The sequence below is a fragment of the Crocodylus siamensis genome, chromosome 6, assembly GCF_052110815.1.
Source record: "Crocodylus siamensis isolate JL-2025a chromosome 6, ASM5211081v1, whole genome shotgun sequence".
NCBI lineage: Eukaryota > Metazoa > Chordata > Crocodylia > Crocodylidae > Crocodylus > Crocodylus siamensis.
This window is the reverse complement of record NC_143400.1, coordinates 45,885,850-45,904,229: the sequence shown is the minus strand read 5'-3', so window position 1 is coordinate 45,904,229 and position 18,380 is coordinate 45,885,850. Positions and strand designations below refer to the sequence as shown.

Below are 18,380 nucleotides of genomic sequence, written 5' to 3'. Positions count from 1 at the left end.
GCCAAGCCAAGGCCCCAGGTTTAAGGTTGTGGCCTGACACTGACCTCGATATCCAAAATATTACTGGAGTCTCTCATAAGAAAGCCCCTTTGGAAGCATCCAGAGGAGGAAAGGTTGATCATAAGCAACTAGCATGGATTGATCAAGAAGAAGTTGTGCCAGACATATTTTGATCTCCTTTTCTGACAAAGAAACTAGCTGGGTAGATTAAGGGAATGCAGTGATATATGTATTTGGACTTCAGCCAGGCTATTGGCCTTCTCATAAATGACCTTCTCATAAACAAATTGGAGAAACGTGGGCTGGCCATCACTACCAGAAGGCGGAGAGACAACTGGCTTCATAGTTTCATAGTTTCTAGGGTCGGAAGGGACCTGAGTAGATCATCTAGTCTGACCCCCTGCCATGGCAGGAAAGAGTACTGGGGTCAAACAACCCCAGCAAGATGTTCATCTAACCTCCCTTGACTAGTTTATAACAGGCCACTAGATCCCCCCTCAGCCTTCTCTTTTGGAGAGTGAACAGGTTCAGGTCCCGTAGCCTCTCCTCATAGGGCCTGCCCTGCTGTCCCCTGATCATGTGAGTGGCCCTCCTCTGGACCCTCTCGATGCTGTCCACATCCCTCTTGAAGTGCGGCGCCCAGAACTGGGCACAGTACTCCAGTTGCGGCCTGACCAGTGCCGCATAGAGGAGGAGGATCACCTCTTTGGACCTGCCTGAGATGCATCTGTGGATGCATGACAAGGTGTGGTTGGCCTTCCTGACTGCCTCCCCGCACTGCCGGCCCATGTTCATCTTGGAGTCAATTATGACTCGAAGATCCTTTTCCGCCTCCGTGCTGACAAGAGGGGAGTTCCCCAACCTGTAGGTATGATGCCGGTTGTGCCTCCCCAGGTGCATTACCTTGCACTTGTCTGTGTTGAATCCCATTCTATACACATCCGCCCACCCTTGTAGCCTGTCTAGGTCTGATTGAAGCCTGATGCTACCTTCTAGCGTGCCCACATCCCCCCACATCTTAGTGTCATCAGCAGATTTGACAGGGTGCTTTTTACCCCCTCGTCCAAATTGCTGATGAAGATGTTGAACAGTGCGGGCCCGAGGACCGAGCCCTGGGGGACCCCACTGCCCACGTCCTTCCACGTTGAGAAGGACCCATCCACTACCACCCTCTGGGTGCGGCCCTCCAGCCAGTTGGTGACCCATTTGACTGTGTGGGTGTCGACACCACAGCCCCCCAGTTTCTTAATGAGAACGGGGTGAAAGACAGTGTCAAATGCCTTCCGAAAGTCCAGGAAGCCTATGTCCACTGCTACCCCCGCATCTAATGATCTGGTAACCTGATCATAGAAGACCACCAGTTTGGTCTGACAGGACCTGCCACTGATGAACCCGTGTTGGTTGCCCCTAAGCATGCAGTCCCCAGCTGGCCCCTCATGGATGTGTGCTAGCTTAATAGTCACCAGCAAAAAATAATTATAAATAGATACACGTCATTTTTGAGAGGTGTGTCCTGGTCCTGGTGCTGTTCAACAAGTTAATTACCAGCAACAACTTGGATGCTGCAATAGAGAGCTTCCTGAGCAAATATGCAGATGACATGAACCTGGGAAGGATTGCAAACACTGGAGGACAGCCCCACAATTCAGAAGGATCTTGAAAGATTGGAAACCTGGGATATAGCCAACAGGATGTAGCTCAATGCTTGTACACTTCAGAAAGAATAACACATAAATATGAAATGGGTGACAACGGGCTGGATGGCAATGCTGCAAAGAAGGATCTCGAAGTCCTGGTGGATTATTGATTCAACATGACTCTACAGGGTGATGAAGCTGCAAAAAAAATAAAACGCTAATGAGGTTTTGGGCTGCATCTGCAGGGTCACCAGGTACAAAACACTGGAGACGATAGTGCCTCTTTACTTCGTACTGGTTAGGCCTCACCTAAAGTATTGTGTGCGGTTTTGGGCTCCACATTTTAACAAGGACATGGAGAAGGTAGAAGGAGTCTAGGTGACAAAAATGATAAAGGGTTTAGAAAGTGAGCTATATGAGGAGAGTCTGAAGGAACTAGGTATGTTCAGCTGGTGGAAAAGGTGATTAAGAGGGGACATGATAGCAGTATTCAAATATCTGAAGTGCTGCCACAAAGAAGAGGGAGCACACCTTGTCTTCATCTCAGCAGAGAGTAGCAGTGGCTTGAAAGGGAGGAAAAGTGGCTTTAGAGGGGATACCATGAAAAGATCCCCCACTGTTAGGCAGTGGAAGGCCCTGCACTGGAGATGTTCAAGAAGAGGTTGGTAAGGGATGATGTAGAAGTAGCTGTGCCTGGAGTGCCCTATAAAAAATAACACATGCAAGCCCAGAAGCACCACACATGCACATAGACACACCCACACATGCACACACCAGGGATCACAAGAAAAGCTCTGCAAGTGGGTACTGGGAAGGACAATACTCAAGAGCAGGAGAATGAAGCAGAACACCACAGCTGGCTTACTTCCAAAAGAAAATTTAAAGGGCCAGGAAAAAAATATGGAAAGGATGACAAAAAGAGGCTGTCAAGTGTGGTGATGTGTTTGCTGTCCCCAGGTCACAGCGCAGACTGGGTCTTTGTTTTTTCTGCTGGGCTTTGCTGGTTGCCACATGGGGCTGAGAAGGAATCTTTTTTTCCCCGTCTTACAGCTACCAGAGTGCTTATTCCCTCTTTTCGTCTTCCATATGCCACAGAGATCTCTGCACCCTGATGCCCAGCCCCCATGCACCCAAAGTTGGGCCACTGAGTTTGGGGGGGCAGAGCAGGGTGTGTGGGGCAGGACAGTCATAGCGTGCTGTCCATTCCACCACACCCCATTGGCATCCTAGGCACGGAGCGAGCCACAGAGAGGGGCATTGATGTCACCCTCCTCACCCCACCCTGCCCCACCCCCTCCTTGGCACCGACTACCCCATTGACATTGTTCCCTTCCCTGCAAGTGAGCAAGCAGCAGTGCACACAGAGCAAGGGCACGGACAGGCTCCCTGCCAGGAGCGGCAGAGCCCCAAAATCCCAGAGAGAAGGAGAACATCCATGCCTGGCCACACAGCCCTGCCCATGCCCCTCAGTCCCAGGGCACGCTCAGCATCAGACACCTTCCCCAATCTCCCCACAGACATATGCACACTTCCCCTCCTTGGGAATTTCTTGCACCCATGAGTGTGGTCAGCCCTGACCCCACACCCTCCCTGCTAGACCTGGTCCATAATACTGGTTCCTCCAGCAGGGGGCACTCCTGCATGGGCACAGCACCTCCTCTCCCTTGCTTCACTGCTGTCTTCTGCCAGCTGAATTTTATTTAATTAAATAGAAGAATAAATCCTCAGTGAAGCCTCTGCAATTACTGACTCAGGGCCCAGGCACCTCTGGGCCCACACAGAGAGAGGAAGTGACAGCAGATTAGAGGTACACCCCAGGAGTCTTGGCTGCCAGCCCTGCTGCTCCCACCCACCAGGTCCCCTTCCCCCGCCAGAGATGGGATACAACTCAGGAGTCCTGGCATCCTCTTCCAACCTCTCAACATCAACCCCCTCAGCTATAAAGATGCAACACAGGAGTCCTGGCTCCACAGGCTGCCCCCTCTTCCGCCCACCCCTTGGCTCTTAACTCACCAGGCCCCACTCCCCTCTCCTGTCCCCAAGGGGTTACGTGTGCCACCTCCCATCAAGGGGAGCTCCAGCCCTGGCACCCCAATCAAGGGCCTTCTGTCTTCCACAGCTCCTTGGCCCCCTCCCTGCCCCCAGCCTTGGCCCCTTTAAATCACTCCTGTCCCAGCTCGCATGCTTGGCCAAGCCTCCTATTTTTAGAGCTGTTTTTTTGTCTCCCAGCTGACCCCCCTCAGCTTGTTTTGCAGCTTCCCGTGCCAGCTCCTCTGGGCCCATGCCAAGCAGAGCTGGGAGCCTCCTGCCCAGGCCCGGGGTTCCCCCTGCCCCAGCCCTGCCGGTGCCCTTCCCGCCTGCCCCAGAGCCCCCCTACCAGCCCAGCCCCAACCCCCTCCAGCCAGGCAAAGGACTAGATGCTGCGGTGGTGCCAGTCGGACTGGAGCTTCTCCAGCGTCTCTTTTCCTACATCCTATTTTGAGGGTGTGGGGGGGAAGTTTCTCTCCACTCACAGCCAAGGGTCTTCCCAGCTGAGCTGCAGTTTGGGGGTGATGAGGCCCAGGCTCGGGGGGCCAAGGAGGGGCTGGTGCCTCCCTGGCCACTCCAAGCCCATGACAGCATTTGCTTCCGGAACAGCATGTTCAGGCAGGGATGGGGCGTGGGTGGAAGGGAAGGAGCAGGAGGGGGGCAGCCAGGGAAACGAGGGACATCTGGGTACGGCACTGGGAAGGGAGGGGGCTTGGGGCTGTTCAGGTTACACGGGGGCTTGGGGCTGGATTTAGGAAGGCACCTTTGCCAGCGGGGAGCCGCTGCAGGAGGGCAGGTCTCTGGGGGCCTGGGTGGAGCCAGGAGTGAACCCCAGGTGCCTCGGTTACAGGCCAATCACCTTGGGGGGCAAGAGGTCCTGGCCCTTGGTTAGGCGACTATCGACCTTCTGCCTGCAGGAAGTCATCCTGGCCCGGCCCGGTCAGGGCTAGGCCTTTGGATGGGCACCGGCCTCCCCGCGAGAAAAGGGAGCGGAAGCGGGCCAGCGGCAGGGCTTGGAGAAGATGCGCAGGCGCCAACCCGACAGACCGAATGCCGGCAGCCCGTCCCCAGCTGGCAGCTCGCGGGCCACAGGGGCGACGGGGCTGGGGCAATGGAAAGGAGAGGAGATGAGCGGAGATGCAGCCACAGGGCTGGTGGGCACGGCGGGCCTGTGGTGACGCCACACAGCGCTCCCTCTGGGAGCCAAATGCCCAAGCCCAAATGGCCCGTCCCGCAGCGTCTCCCCGCTCCCCCCACGGCAGCTGGGGTGCCCGGTGGCAGGTAGCCGGGTGTGGCGGGCTGGCCGCCCAGACGCGTGCAGCATGGCACAGCGGTGCAGGCAGGTGCCCGGGCTCCTGCCAGACAGGTCGGACGGGTCCAGGAATGTGCCACGCGGGCAGGACCGGCCTGGCCTGGCCCCAGGGGCTCGGGGGGACCTGGGGGCCTGTCCCTTGTTCCTGCTGCCCTGGTCAGGTCAGGCCCGGATTGCCCTGCCCTGGCCTCGCACCCCGCGCCCCGCCCCCACCTGCCACCCAGCGCCACGGGCGGGCGGGGGCTCTGCCGTGGGGGGGGGGCTCTGCGTCATACTGGGAGGGAGGGGCGGGGGGCAATAGGGGCGGGGCGCGGGGCGGGGCGGGGGGGGGGGGGTCGGCGCCGGGGGGCGGGGCGAGGGGGGGCGAGGGGCGGGGCGCGGGTTGTTTGCAGACCGTCAAAGGCAAGTGAAGGTGGCGGCGGCGCGGGGCGCGGCGGGGCAGGTAGGGGGGGCGGGGTGGGGCCGGGGGCTTTCGGGGGTGCTGTGCGCTGCCCCGCACGGTGCCCGGGCCCCCGGCGGGGGGTCATGCCAAGAGAAGCGGCCGCAAAGCATTGTGGGGCCGGGCGGGACCCCCGCGCGGGGACGGGCCGCGCCAGGCCCAGGATCGCGGTGCGGGTGATGGCTGCGGGCGGGCTGTTGCCGGCTGCGCGGGGGGGACCCGACCCCGGCCGCGGCCCCGGCCCGCCGCGCCTCACGGGGGTGGTGTTTTGAAGCCTTTCTCCCGGCGCGGCCGGGCGGGGGGGCCGCAGGGTCCTGGCTGCAGCGTCTGGCCCCTTGGCTCAGGGCCAGCCCGGTGCCGGAGTTGGGGCCCCTCGGGTCGGGAGCGGGCCCCGGTGCAGCCTGTGTGAGCACTTCCACAGAAGCTGCGGCCCCTGGCGTCACCTGCGGCAGGTGGCAGGGTGCGCCGTGCGGTGCTGGTCGTCTTGCGAATCCCTCGTCTAAACACTTTGCGTGGGGCGGTTTGGACAGGGGTGATGCTGCCTCCGGACTAGACTGGCGGTTCTCAACCTCTTTTTGCACCAGGGCCCACTTGTAAACATCGATGGCTGGTTCCCACCCAGTGCCCCTCGCTCCCGACCTGCGGCCCTGCAGTGTGGGCTGGGGGGACCCCAGGCAGCCCCGAGCTCTGCGGCCTGCAAGGGAAAAGCCACAGGTTGCCACGTTTCTGTCCTTGAAAGGAGAATCCATGCTTAAAGGGTTTTTTTCACAATCCTTCCATGTATTCCTCCGCCCCACTTTTGGATCACGACCCACAGGTTGAGAAATGCTGGACTAGACCTGTGGAGCTCCTTTGCAGCTCTGCCTCTCGGTGACTCTACCACGTACACCATTAGACAGGGTGAGGAGAGGCTGGGCCCAAAGAGGTATGGGAATCATCCAAGCCAGCCGGGTGCATATTATCACCCATGGCCTGCGGTCCCCCGGGGTTATAGAATAAAGTATCCTTTCCCTTAAGGGGAAGGTTGTGGACAAAGCAAAATAGGGATGTGTTATTCACCATGTCCCAAAATACAAGGGCTAGGGGGACACCCACTCAGGAGATGGGTTGAAAATAAGCAAAAGGAAGAGCTTCTTTGCACAGCACCTCATTGACTTGTGAAGCTCATACACAGGAGGTTCCAGAGGCAGATGATATAACCAGGTTCAATCTTTGACCCCTTGAATTAGACCTATTCATGGAGCTGTGAAATAGAACGGTCTTCATTGGGAGCGATAGACTAGACCAGCCAGGGATATATCCTTTGACATCCCTAAATCAATGGTGATTGATGCTGGGCAGGGTATGACACGTACTATTCGTATACTCTCTCTTAAAAACATCTCTCTGTTGGACACAGGATACTAGGTTAAATGGGCCATTGCTCTAACCCAATATGGCACTGCTTATGTTCTTATATAAGACCCAGGCGCCCTTGTCCCTCCATTGCCCTTTGCTTCCTTGGCCTCCCCAGTCCCTCCTTTCTATCCCCTCTGCCAGCCTGTCTCTTCACCCTGTTCTCTCTGCCCTGACCCGCCAGCTGTCTGGCTTCATCATAGCCTCTACCAGGATCACTGCCCCAGGTTTTGATCCCCATTCTTCCCAGCTCCCCTTGCCTGGCTCCATAACCCTATGCTGGCAGCTGCTGATGTACTCCTTTCGCTCTCCACAAGTGGGAAGAAGTGTCAAGTTGGTGGGAAAGCAGGGTCAAAGCAGGGAGTGGGGCTGAGGTGTACCAGAGAGAGGCAGGAGTTTGGGGGGGCAGGCAGGTGAGCGGGGTGAGTGCATGGGGCAGAAGAATGGGGAGGAAGTAGGCTCTGAGGATGGGGTGAATGGAGGTTTTGGGTTGCAGGTGGGTGGGGGTCGAAGTGATATAGAAGTGTAGACATGGGCGTGGATGTGGGACTGCATGAGTGGGGAGTTGTTTGTCTGCAGTACTGCAGTGCTGGGAGGCTTTGCATGCTGGGAGCAGTATGCTGGGGGGCATTTGCCTTGGAATTGGTGCAGTGGCTGGGGGGTCTGTGCATTGGCCCACCGCTGGAGAGAAGTAAGAATTGGAGGTCTTTGTGAACCTCTGTTGCAAGTGAACTACACATTTAGAGGCCCTGTCATTGGGCTATCAGGGGCCCCAATTCTCTTTGCCTGCTGCATACTGGCACAGCCCCAGTTCTGTGCACCCGTGCAGCAGTGCTCCGAAGCATTGTTCCTGTGTGGCAGTGATGTGGTGGGTGATGGCCAGACATGCCAGGTCTGGGAGGCAGCCTAGGGGCAGAGCAGTGCATTGAGGTTGCTGTGGCCATCATCCCTCCCTGCTGTGTCCCCTTTCCCCTCCTCTCTCCCTCCAGGCGCAGCCATGACAGAGCTCCATGAGGTGCAGATCACGGAGGGGAAGCCCCTGCTGGTGTCCCCTGCCCAGTCTGAGCCAGGCAAGGTCAGGGGGCCAGTGGGCACAGGGAGGGGATGGCTTTTCTTCATAGCACCCACAACCCTGCTCTGCATTGGTTTCACCCCTTTCCTTTCCCCCTCCCAACACATCTCTACACCCCTGCCCCTTCTCCTACCTGTAATAGCCCCAGCCTGGCCTGAATCAGCCAGCCCCTCACCAGTCCCTTCCCTCATGAATCCACTGCAACCCCCTTCTTCCAACCCTCTTCTACTGCCCCTTCTTCCAACCCTCCTCTGCTGCCCCTTCTCTCTCTCTCTTTTAGGATGCTGAGCTATTAGCTGCCAGACTCTCACAGGACCATGGCCAGGTAACCAGCCAGCCCCTATGGGCCATAGTGCTGAAATCCATGGGGTCTGGGCAGCATGGTTCAGCCCCATGGACTACAGCACAGCCAGAAAAGCATGCAGGTACTGGGCTCCCAGCCCTGCCTGCTTCCACAATTCACCATTCCTCACCTCCCATGGTTGAAAAAGAACCCAAGAGTCCTGATTCCCAGTCTCGCTCCTGTTTTATCCCCATGCATCGCACACATTTCCCAGACCTGGGGATTGAATCTGGGTGCCCAGGATAGACCTGGTGCTGGAGTGACATCCACCTTTCCCATTACCTACAACTTGTACTGAATCCCCTGAGGGTGAACCCACAGGGCTGGGACTTACTTCTCATTCCTGCTGCCCTCATACTGTTATTGGGAAGCCTAAGGAACCCCATGCCCCTGCCCTGGTTCCTCCCGTGAACTCTATCTGGGTATGCGGGCGCTGTGCTGTGAGTGTGCCAAGGCAGGTGGTAAGGGAACATCATTTGGAGTGCAATATCTCCAGCTCCCCTAATACAGGGACAGTGCAGCCCAACACATCAGGTAACCAGAGCCCAATGTACCCCAGTACTGTCTGCCCTCACTGCACTGTGATCCTGCCTCACACCCTCTGTCTTTCCTGGACAGAAGCACTCGGTGGAGACACCTTATGGACTGGTGACCTTCACCATCCATGGCACCCCCAAGCCGAAACGCCCAGCCATCTTGACTTACCACGATGTGGGCCTCAACCGTAAGTGTGCTTAAGGCAAGGACTGCACCCCTACTCCCTACAGGGCTTCTTTTAAGAAAGGCTGGAGCAGAAGTAGCAGTGGACTCTTCTCCCTCAGCCCTGTCCTGCTCCCCAGAGGACCCTTGGGTGAGAAAAGGCAGGAACCCATTCCCACATGCTAGTGCATCCGTGCTTGGAGAAGCCAATGCCCCTACTTTACTGTCATTCCCAGGGCACCTTGGCCCTGCTTGCAGGAACTCTCCTAGCTGGTAAAAGCTTCATGGCCTGCTCCATTCACCCCAGTGCCCTCCTATCTTGCAGCCCTACAGACCTAACACTTTTGCTGGGAGACACCAGCACCCTCTTGCACTCCATCCTGTTCCTGCAGTAACCACCATGTTCATCCCATTCTTCCCTCCCAGACAAGTCCTGCTTCGAGACACTCTTCCACTATGAGGACATGCAGGAGATCGTCAAGAACTTTGTGGTGGTCCATATTGATGCACCAGGCATGGAGGATGGTGCTCCAGTGTTCCCCATCGGGTGAGCTACCTGGGCCCCACCTGCCCCTTCCTTCACCTTGTTCCTGTAGGATGAGCTACCTGTACCCCAAGTGCTGCCTCCTTCATCCCACTCCTTCCCCTGGGGTGAGCCACCCATTAAGGTCCTTTCTGAGCTTCGCCCTAGGTCTGCCCCTCCTCCCCCCCGTCTTTGGCCCCAGTTTGTGGCTCTTCTCACTGTCTGACCCTTTCTTGGCTTCAGGTACCAGTACCCTTCACTGGACCAGCTGGCTGACATGATCCCCTGCATCCTGCAGTACCTTAAGTGAGTATGAGAATGTCTGGAGGTCCAGCTTATGCCATAACTGGAAGCTATCAGAGATAGAGGCACCCCATGCAGTAGAAAGAGGGGAACATAACTGTGTAGGACTTGGTAGGGTTGGGAGGGGATATAAGCCAATGAGAACAGCCAGTGATACAGTACATTAATGCCCCCTTTTCTTCTCTTGTGCAGCTTCACCAGCATCATCGGCATTGGAGTGGGAGCTGGTGCCTACGTCCTTGGCCGCTATGGCGTGAGTGATGGGGATTCAGAGCCAAGGCTGGGCTAAGAAGGGGCTGTGAATTAAAAACGAGGGACACAGGCAGAGCTGGGGGGAGCAGGGGTGCAAGAGTGAAGGGCTCTGGCTACACTGGCACAAACTTAGGGAGCCCAGGTCTGGGCTAGCAGGGGACTGAGGGTTGGAAGTTAAAAACATCAGGAAGGCTGGAGGTCAAGTTAATTCTCACTCCTTTATCTTTCCCCCTAGCTTTCTCATGCTGATACTGTGGAAGGTTTGGTACTGATCAACATTGATCCCAATGCCAAGGGCTGGATGGACTGGGCAGCCCACAAGGTAACAGGGTGTGGTGGGACATGAGGGGGACCCTTCCCAAGACCCCAGGTCTAGCTACCTCAGAGCCCTTACTACTGGGGAACCAGGCTTCTGCTCTGTCCTGGAATAGATGTGGAGCAAATGTCCAACTCTGAGATCAGTGTGAACCCACTTTACACCAGTGGGAGCTGTGGCCTACAGTTTGTCAGTAGGAGGCAAAAGCAACAGCTCCCACACCACCCAGCAGCCCTATCCCCTCCCCGCCCCAGCCCTGTCCCCTCACACTGTTCTGTGGACCCTGTCTCTCTCCATGGCCCTCTAACTTCACTCTCTGTCCTTGCCCCACAGTTGACTGGCCTGACTTCATCCATACCTGAGATGATCCTAGCACATCTCTTCAGCCAGGTGAGTGGTGGGAAGGAACTCTTTGCATGTCACCCCCTGCCCCACCCCCCTTGGCTGCTCTGGACCCTTCTCATGGGCTGGGAGGGAGGTGGGGTGGGCCTGAGAGTGTAGAGAGAGGGATTAGGCATGCGGACAGCAGCCACAGTGAAGGTGGCTCAGAGAAGAAGAGGGTCAGGGCTGGAGGAAGGTGTGGCAGTAAGGAGCTTTCTGATAACCAAGGGGCACATCAGGGTGAGAGGGAGCTGCTAGGGGAGCATGTAGAGGTCAGTATGTAACATTTCACCCACCCCCAGGAGGAGATCTCTAACAGCACAGAGTTGGTACAGCAACGCAGAGAGGCGCTGAGCACAGCCCCCAACCTCAGCAACATCCAGCTGTACTGGAGCAGCTACAATAGGTGAGCACCGAGCAGGGGCTGAGATGCAGACATTATAATGTGCTATGGGTTTTGGAGGGAGCTGGGAGGCTGCCTTTAACTTTCAGAGGGTGGCACTGATGGCTCTAGGGGTCTGTGCAGCTGGAATCGGCTGCAGGGGGAGGGCAGTGAGACTTGAGGTCACTGGGAGGGCCTGGTACTGGCTCCTAGGACAGGCACACTGCTGGAGGCAGGGGAAGCAAGCCCTTGAGCAAGAGCCATAGAACACTGGTTGGGGCTGGATCTGCTTGCAGCTTCTAGAACGGGTGTTGGGGGCATGGGCATCATGCCCTGGGGAGTGCCTGGGACAGCCACAGAGCAGCTGTACAGGCTCCGCCTGATTTTCCCCACTCCCTTCTCACAGCCGCAGGGACTTGAACCTGGAGCGCGGAGGAGATGTCACCTTCAAGTAAGTGCCTGCTCCACCTATTGCCCTCTGGCTCCCTCCCTCGTCCCAGGACCCTGCAGCAGCCATGAGATGGGGAGAGGTGTGTGAGGGAGAAGGGGAGGCTGCCTGTCTGTGAGGCTGAAAGCAGGAAAGGAAGCTTCTCTCCTTGCCAGACACCTCTTCCAGGGTGCCTACCCCCTTCCTATGAGCTTTGCCTCCCCCACCCCCCAGCAGCTGCCTAGGCATGGTAGCATGAGGGAGCAGCAGGGGGCTGTGATAGTCCTTCCACATGTCTGTGCAGGTGCCCTGTGATGCTTGTGGTGGGAGACCAAGCCCCCCATGAAGATGCTGTGGTGAGTAGCTCAGCAGTCCAACAACAGCACACCCATAACACTGCACACCAGTCATGCAACATGCAGTTTGATACAGCTGCACAGTATAGTGATGCGCGTCTGCCTAAGCATAGACCTGACGTGTGCAGCTACACAATGCAGCATACGTGCCTGCACGTGGCCCCGCATTGGGGATTTGCTGCCAAGGGGAAGGTTGGCATTGGACTGTGGTGCTCCTCCTCATGGGGAATTTAAGGGACTCTGCCCTATGCTGTATTTGGGGTGGGTTGTATTTCCAATGTCGGGGTGTGTCCTTGCTCCTCTTTCATGTGCCATCTCTTCCCCCCTACCCCCACCCACCAGGTGGAGTGTAATTCCAAGCTGGACCCCACACAGACCTCTTTCCTCAAGGTGAGTGACCTGTCCAGCCCATGCCCTCACTCCTGATCCACTGTCTCCCCCTCTTATTCCAGCCCTGGGCTCCCCACACACACACACACGCTCAGCTTGAAGCTGTTTCATCCTGACACCATCAGAGTCAGGCCTGGCAGGGACCTCCCTGCTTATCACACCCAGTTCCTGCAGGCCAAGTATCCCGTCACCCGCTTCACACAGTTCAGGCTGAAACCCTTGCTGCTCTTCTTGAGAAGCCGTTCCAGACCCGTCCTGCTCTGGAGCTCTCTGCCCGTTCCTAGTGGGAATGCCGCCATGGCCACCCCTGTTTGATCTGATGTGGCATCCTCCAACTGCTTTTCTCTCTGCCTGATGTTAACCCTCTGTTGTGCTTCTAGACAGCCATCCCTGTTTCGCCTGGCTGAGCAGGCTCTTCCAGTCTCCTATGCACCTCTGGCCCTCCCAAGTCTTTTTCTGCCCCTGCACAAGGCTGTGCTCTTATCTAGCCCATGCTTACCCAGAGCTGCCTCCTGCGTGCTGGCCGTGGTCTCACTGGTGCTGATCCTGCCCTCTCTCTCTCTTCTTCTTCAGATGGCAGATTCTGGAGGGCAGCCCCAGCTGACCCAGGTAAGTGAGATTTCCAAAGGACTTTGGGGAGATGAGCTCTACAAGTGGCTAAAGGGCAGTGTGAGGCATTGCTGGGTGCAGATTGGATGCTGCTGTGGTGATGGGGTACATGATGTCAGATGGGGTCTCGTCTTACAGAAGAAGCTGTGTGGGGATGAACATTGGGGGTTGGTGTGGGGTATAGAGAAGGCAGTGAGGCACCACCAGGGCTAGGTATTGCTGCCATGGGGGGTGGTTTAACCACTGCCTGTTTCATCTCCCTCACAGCCTGGGAAGCTCACTGAAGCTTTCAAGTACTTCGTCCAAGGCATGGGATACAGTAAGTAACTGCACTGGGGGTGGGGGCAGGAGCAGTCCTGATCCTGGCAGCCCCTCGACTATACACCAGGAGCTTCCAGGTGTTGCCATCCTGCTGCCCATTTCCCACCCACGCATCATCCCTGCCCCGGTGCCTCAGTCCCCAACATTTCCTGTGGGCTGACATCTCTGTGTCTCTCTCCCCCAGTCCCCCACATCCTCGACAGAAAACTCAGCCAGGGGTCAGGTACCTTTGATGTTATCAGCCCACAAATTCCCCCCACGCCTCCCATTATGTCTTCTGCACACTTCCAACACCCCTACTCACTCCCCACCATTGCTCGGGCATATTCCCACACCCATCCAGCTGCCCCCCCCCGCCCCCGGGCACACATGGATCCCATACACTCAGCACTGACTTCCGCAACTGCCATGACCTCCCAGGCGCCGCCCCTCACTATTCCACCGCCTCCCAATCTCTGTGAGCTTCCTCCTGCCTGCACACTACCTGCCAGCCTCTTCACGCTCTGCTCCCCCACTCTCCGCATGGATGCCTGCACATGGGACTCGGAGGCAGCTGGGGAGAGGGGGTGAGTCCAGGGAGGCAGAGAAGCTCAGGTCAGGAAATTATCCCTACTCTCTGCCCCTGCGTGAGCCAACTGAGTCCATCCCCTGCATCCCTCAGCACATTTGCATGGGGCACTGCAGTTGTGGGCTGGGCGTACAGCTTGGTGGGCAGGAGATGCGGAGGGTCAGGGGCCCTTGAGCTTGAGAGGGCCTGTCACTAGGGGTAGGAGGGGAGATTCCTGAATTGTTGGCTGTGGGACAGGGCCATGTCCCTGGTGGTGGGAGTAGAGGGGACTGCCATTCTGTGGCAGTGAGCAGGGTGAGGCCTGGCCCTCAGTGGGAGTAGGAGCAGAGCCTGTAGCTAGTAGGTGAGTCTAGGGGGCAGCTCCCCTCCTATCTGACTGCTCTCCCTTCTCTCTTCCCTGTACAGTGGCTTCCTCCTGCATGACGCGCCTGTCACGGTCCCGCACCGCCTCGCTCACCAGCGCAGCCTCGGGCGATGGCAACCGCTCTCGCTCACGCACCCTGTCCCAGAGCAGCGAGTCGGGGGGCCCGCAGACACCTGCCGTTCCCACCATGGAGGTCTCCTGCTAAGTGGAAGAGGGGCAGGGGATGGTGATGCATCCCGCCTCTGACCTGCCGGGCCTTCCCGCCACCCCGCTGGGGGCTCTGGCTGCCACAGCCTGCCACACTCACCCCATAACGGTACTAAACCAAGGAAAGCCCCAGCAACTACTGGCAGCCAGAGAGGGCCGCCTTTAACACGCCTAAAAGCACATGGGATTAATCCCTCAGTTCCCCCCAGCCCCTCAGTCCCTCCCCCACTCTCCCAACCTCAGGGGGTGGGACGGGGGAAAGGAGGAGGCTCTCTGGGGAGCTCTCCCTGCACCCCCTGCTTCCTTGCCCCAAGCTCTGGGAGATCTCTCTGTCCCCCGCCCCCACCCCTTTGTCCATCTGTCCTGGGAGAACCACCAGCCACTATCTGTGTCCTTGTTCTTTTTGTCTTTCCTGGGGGTGCCTCCACCCATTTATCTGTGCAGAGACCACCTTATTGGGTATCCTAACACCTGCCCAGTGCCATCTGTCCAAAGGTTACTCTGCCATCCTGAGACTTGTCTGCTCCCCAAACCCACCCATCCCTCTGTCCTGAGTGTTGTTTTTGGTGTATCTTGATGCCTATGAATCTCCCCTCTCCCTTCTGTCCTTTCCAGGATCCATTGCAAATGTAATTCCCCAACTTCCCCCAGAATTTTCCCCATTGAAAGGATTTGTTTTCTTGACTCGTCTTGGCCTTGGTGTCTCTGAGGTACTTCTCTTGAGTAAGGGAGAGGTGCCAAGGGGCAAGGGAGGGCGCTGTGCACTAACCCTGCGTAGTTTAGTGGCGTGTGTTTGCAACGGGATCTGGGAACCACCGCTGATCGGAGATTTGCCGAGTCAGCAACTTGTTCTGTTGGGTGGGGGGAGGCTTGGAGCAAGGGGAGGTGTTTCTCTTGGGATGGCGCACAGAGGTGATGTTCTGGGAAGCAATGCCAAAATGGCTTCAGCCTGTAGCGAACTCTTGACAACCACACATCAACTGTATTAAGTTCTATGTGGGATCCAACCACACCACTCTCTTGAGTGTACTTTGTTTTTATCTGTTTTGGATCTGACTAGTGGGCTTTGACTGTGATAGTTTCAGACTGTAGTGGGCTCTGACTGTATTGAGGGCTGGTTGCATTGAATCTTGTTTGTACCAGCCTCTGGTTATAATGGCTTTTGACTAGGAGAGGTTCCAGTTATCCCAGGCCACTGCTGTACTAGCTTTTGACTGTGCTAGCCTTTATAAGGGGCGCTGTACAAGACTCTTGACTGTAGCAGCTCTTGACTGTCTTAGCTCCAGCTGTAGCAGGTTTGTAACGGGCACAGAAATACAGGGCTCTGGATGTTGAAAGCCTCTTGACAGCACTGAGATCTGGCTGCTAGTGTACTGAACATTGCAAGGACAGGGTCTGAGTGTGACCAACTGGCTGTATGTGTAGTGGATTTTGACTGTTGACTGCATGGTGGACGCTGTTGGAACTGGGTTTCACATGTAGCAGAACTTTGCCTGTACTTGCAATGGAAGGGGCTCCGTTTCCAGCTGTACTGAGCTCCACCTGGGCTGCGGATGTAAAAGGGCTCTGGTTGTAGCAAATCTGTGCCCATGATGTTCTGCCTACACCAGAGTGATGGCATATCCCAGCGATAACAATAAAGTCTGTAGAGAAATCTTCCCCAGGCTCCACGTCCCATCTGTTCTGAAGGAAACCGTCAGCCCTTCCCCTGAGTACCAGCAGAGGCCGTGCGAGAGGAGCTGGGCCCGGCTGGACGCGTGCCTGGTAAGATCCAGAACACAGAAGGGGGAGCAGGCCCAACGCCCAGGACACAAAGAACAGCCTGCAGAGGTACGCTGCCACACCCAGGTGATGCCATGGTGCATCCAGTCCCTGCAGCACAGGACCCCCTTCCTAACCCTCTATAGCACAACATCCCTTGCTGGTTCCTTGCTGCAGTATTTTCAACGCACCTTTTTAGGCTCCAGGCACACCTCCGTAACAGCTGCCATTTGAGATGTGACCTGGCACAGACCCCAGGTCATGTCAAAGCAAATACTACTGACATATTTCTTGCAGTGCTTAATTCCTGGCAAGGAGGGAGGAGTGCTTAGCTCCTCACAGAGCAGCAGAGCAGAGACAATCATGAACTGACCTCCCTCTAGTGAGCCTTTGTTCTGCCTGTCAGTCTGCTCCCAGTCTCTGGGGGTGGGGGTGGACCCTCTGCTCTAGGCCACAGAGTCTGTTGAAGACCCCAGGTATGGAGCACAGAGCTTCTTGGAGCCAAAACCTTCCTCTCCTGTGCCTGGCCCAGAAGGGCCCATGTCTCAGCCTGGGCCTCCCATTGTTTCCATTCACTTCAGTACTGGGCTGGGCAAGAAGCTAGCCACCAGTGAAATGCTGCCGAAGCCCAGACACCCAGCTCCTTCCTCTGGTTTCCTTTTGCCGCTCGAGCCCCACCCATTTCTCAGTTTTCCCATGCAGGTAGCCAGCCTAGCCTTTTGCTGCCAGGACCAAGGGGTGGGAGCAGGCCCTAGTCATGGCAGCACAGCCCACCCATCAAATGTACCCTTGTTCCACAGAGCCCAACTTGAAACAAGGGACTGCTGTTCTCTGCACTGAGCCTCCAAAAAGCAGCTGTATGGCCCTGATGGTTGAGGGGCTTAGGATACTGAGGAGCCCCCTGAGACCTGTCAGACGAGGCTCTCCCAGATGACTGGCTGGGCAACCAGAGCCTGCAGGTGTTTGGGAAAGCTGCCAGGGCCAGCAGGAAGGTCTGAGCTGTGCTCTCCTTGGCAGAAGACACCCAGCTCCACAGGCTCAGGCGTGCTCAACCAAAGGGGGCACCCCATATCACTGCCCAGCCCCCAGTTGCTTGGAGCCCCAGGCTCACAGGTGCGCTCAAAGCCCCAACTCCTGGGGTCAGGGGATTGGGGGAGGTGGGCAGGATGGCAGCCCCACTTGTGCCAGTCAAACCCTGACCCTCAGTCAAAAGGCACAGCAGAGGGACAGCCCAAGCAGGTGGCCTCCACAGCTGATCGTCTGTGTGATCTTACCTCAGGTAGGCTCCTGCTTTGGGACTGGGGGACCAGCCCTACTGGCAATGCCTTGGTCCTACCATCCAGAGCCTGCACAACACAACCCCAAGCACTCCTGGCTCAGGCTGCTGATCCCACCAGAGCCCTTGAGAGTATCACTCCCTCTCCTAGTCTTGGCCCCAGCTCTGCCTCTATAAGTATCTCAGGCATCCAGAAACCAGCCTCCAGCAATACCCCAGACCCACCCAGCTCTGCCTGAGAGGAGAGACTGACATGCCCAGGGAAACTGGGGTGACTACGTGGCAGGAAGAGGTAGCTGATGCTGCCCCTTTGTCACCACGACCCAGAGCACAGAGGGGCCCAAGTACACCTTGGCACAGGCTTTAAGATGTTACATGTCCCTTAACTGTCTTTTTCCAGTAGTTGTTTCATGAGTTTTCAAGGATCTGAGGCCACTGGGGAAGAAATGTCAACAGATATTTTGCAAACCCTAGTGGTCTCTAAACTGGATTGCTATTTTGCTGTACAAGTGACTAGTTTCTTTCCATAGGAACTGTATGCTGTAGGCATCTATAACAATACCTTCCTTGTAGGTGGGGGCAGGGGGGCAGGCAGGCAGCCTGTCTTACTTGTCCAGCCACACTCTGGGCTAGATACAGATGACATGCACACCAGTGCAATTCATATCAGCACAGTTTTACCCCTGGGGGGAGGTGATTCTGCATAGGATTCAAGTACGTTATTCCAAGGTAGGGCTGTAGGTCACGTGTTCATTCTTCTACCCTTGTGTAAAGGGATAAATGCCACTTTGACTGAAGAAGCAAGCAGTGAAGTCAGTAAAATGAGGGATTTGGACATCACTCCTAGAGATGGAACTACCAGCTCCTTTTCCATCAAAGGAGTTAGTGGAATAGGTACACCCCCACCGACTAGGAGCGTCCTGCAGCAGTGTTTGCGTGGCAGTTTTGACAAGTGTTGTGTATAGATGGGAAACTTAAGCACAGAATGCCTGGTGAGCAGCAGAGAGCTTGTGTATAAC

The 18,380-nt window shown here is 56.6% G+C and overlaps 1 protein-coding gene across 5 annotated transcripts; it reads left to right on the top strand.

Moving 5' to 3' along the window:
* The first annotated feature begins 5,353 nt into the window (after positions 1-5,353).
* On the top strand, positions 5,354-15,982 carry NDRG2 (NDRG family member 2). Of its 5 annotated transcripts, none has more exons than XM_090054179.1 (16): positions 5,354-5,379; positions 7,801-7,886; positions 8,164-8,208; positions 8,845-8,950; positions 9,352-9,472; positions 9,692-9,754; positions 9,944-10,004; positions 10,239-10,325; positions 10,653-10,709; positions 11,003-11,106; positions 11,489-11,533; positions 11,814-11,865; positions 12,208-12,255; positions 12,829-12,864; positions 13,132-13,183; positions 14,159-15,982. In XM_090054179.1, exons 2-16 carry the CDS (start codon positions 7,809-7,811, stop codon positions 14,320-14,322), a joined length of 1,119 nt encoding a protein of 372 aa, XP_089910305.1. In that variant the 5' UTR covers positions 5,354-5,379; positions 7,801-7,808; the 3' UTR covers positions 14,323-15,982. The 5 variants fall into 5 exon arrangements, with proteins under 5 accessions (XP_089910305.1, XP_089910304.1, XP_089910307.1 ...); XM_090054178.1 differs by having other exon boundaries at positions 5,375-5,419; XM_090054181.1 differs by lacking the exon at positions 5,354-5,379 and adding an exon at positions 13,370-13,403.
* The last annotated feature ends 2,398 nt before the right edge of the window (positions 15,983-18,380 follow it).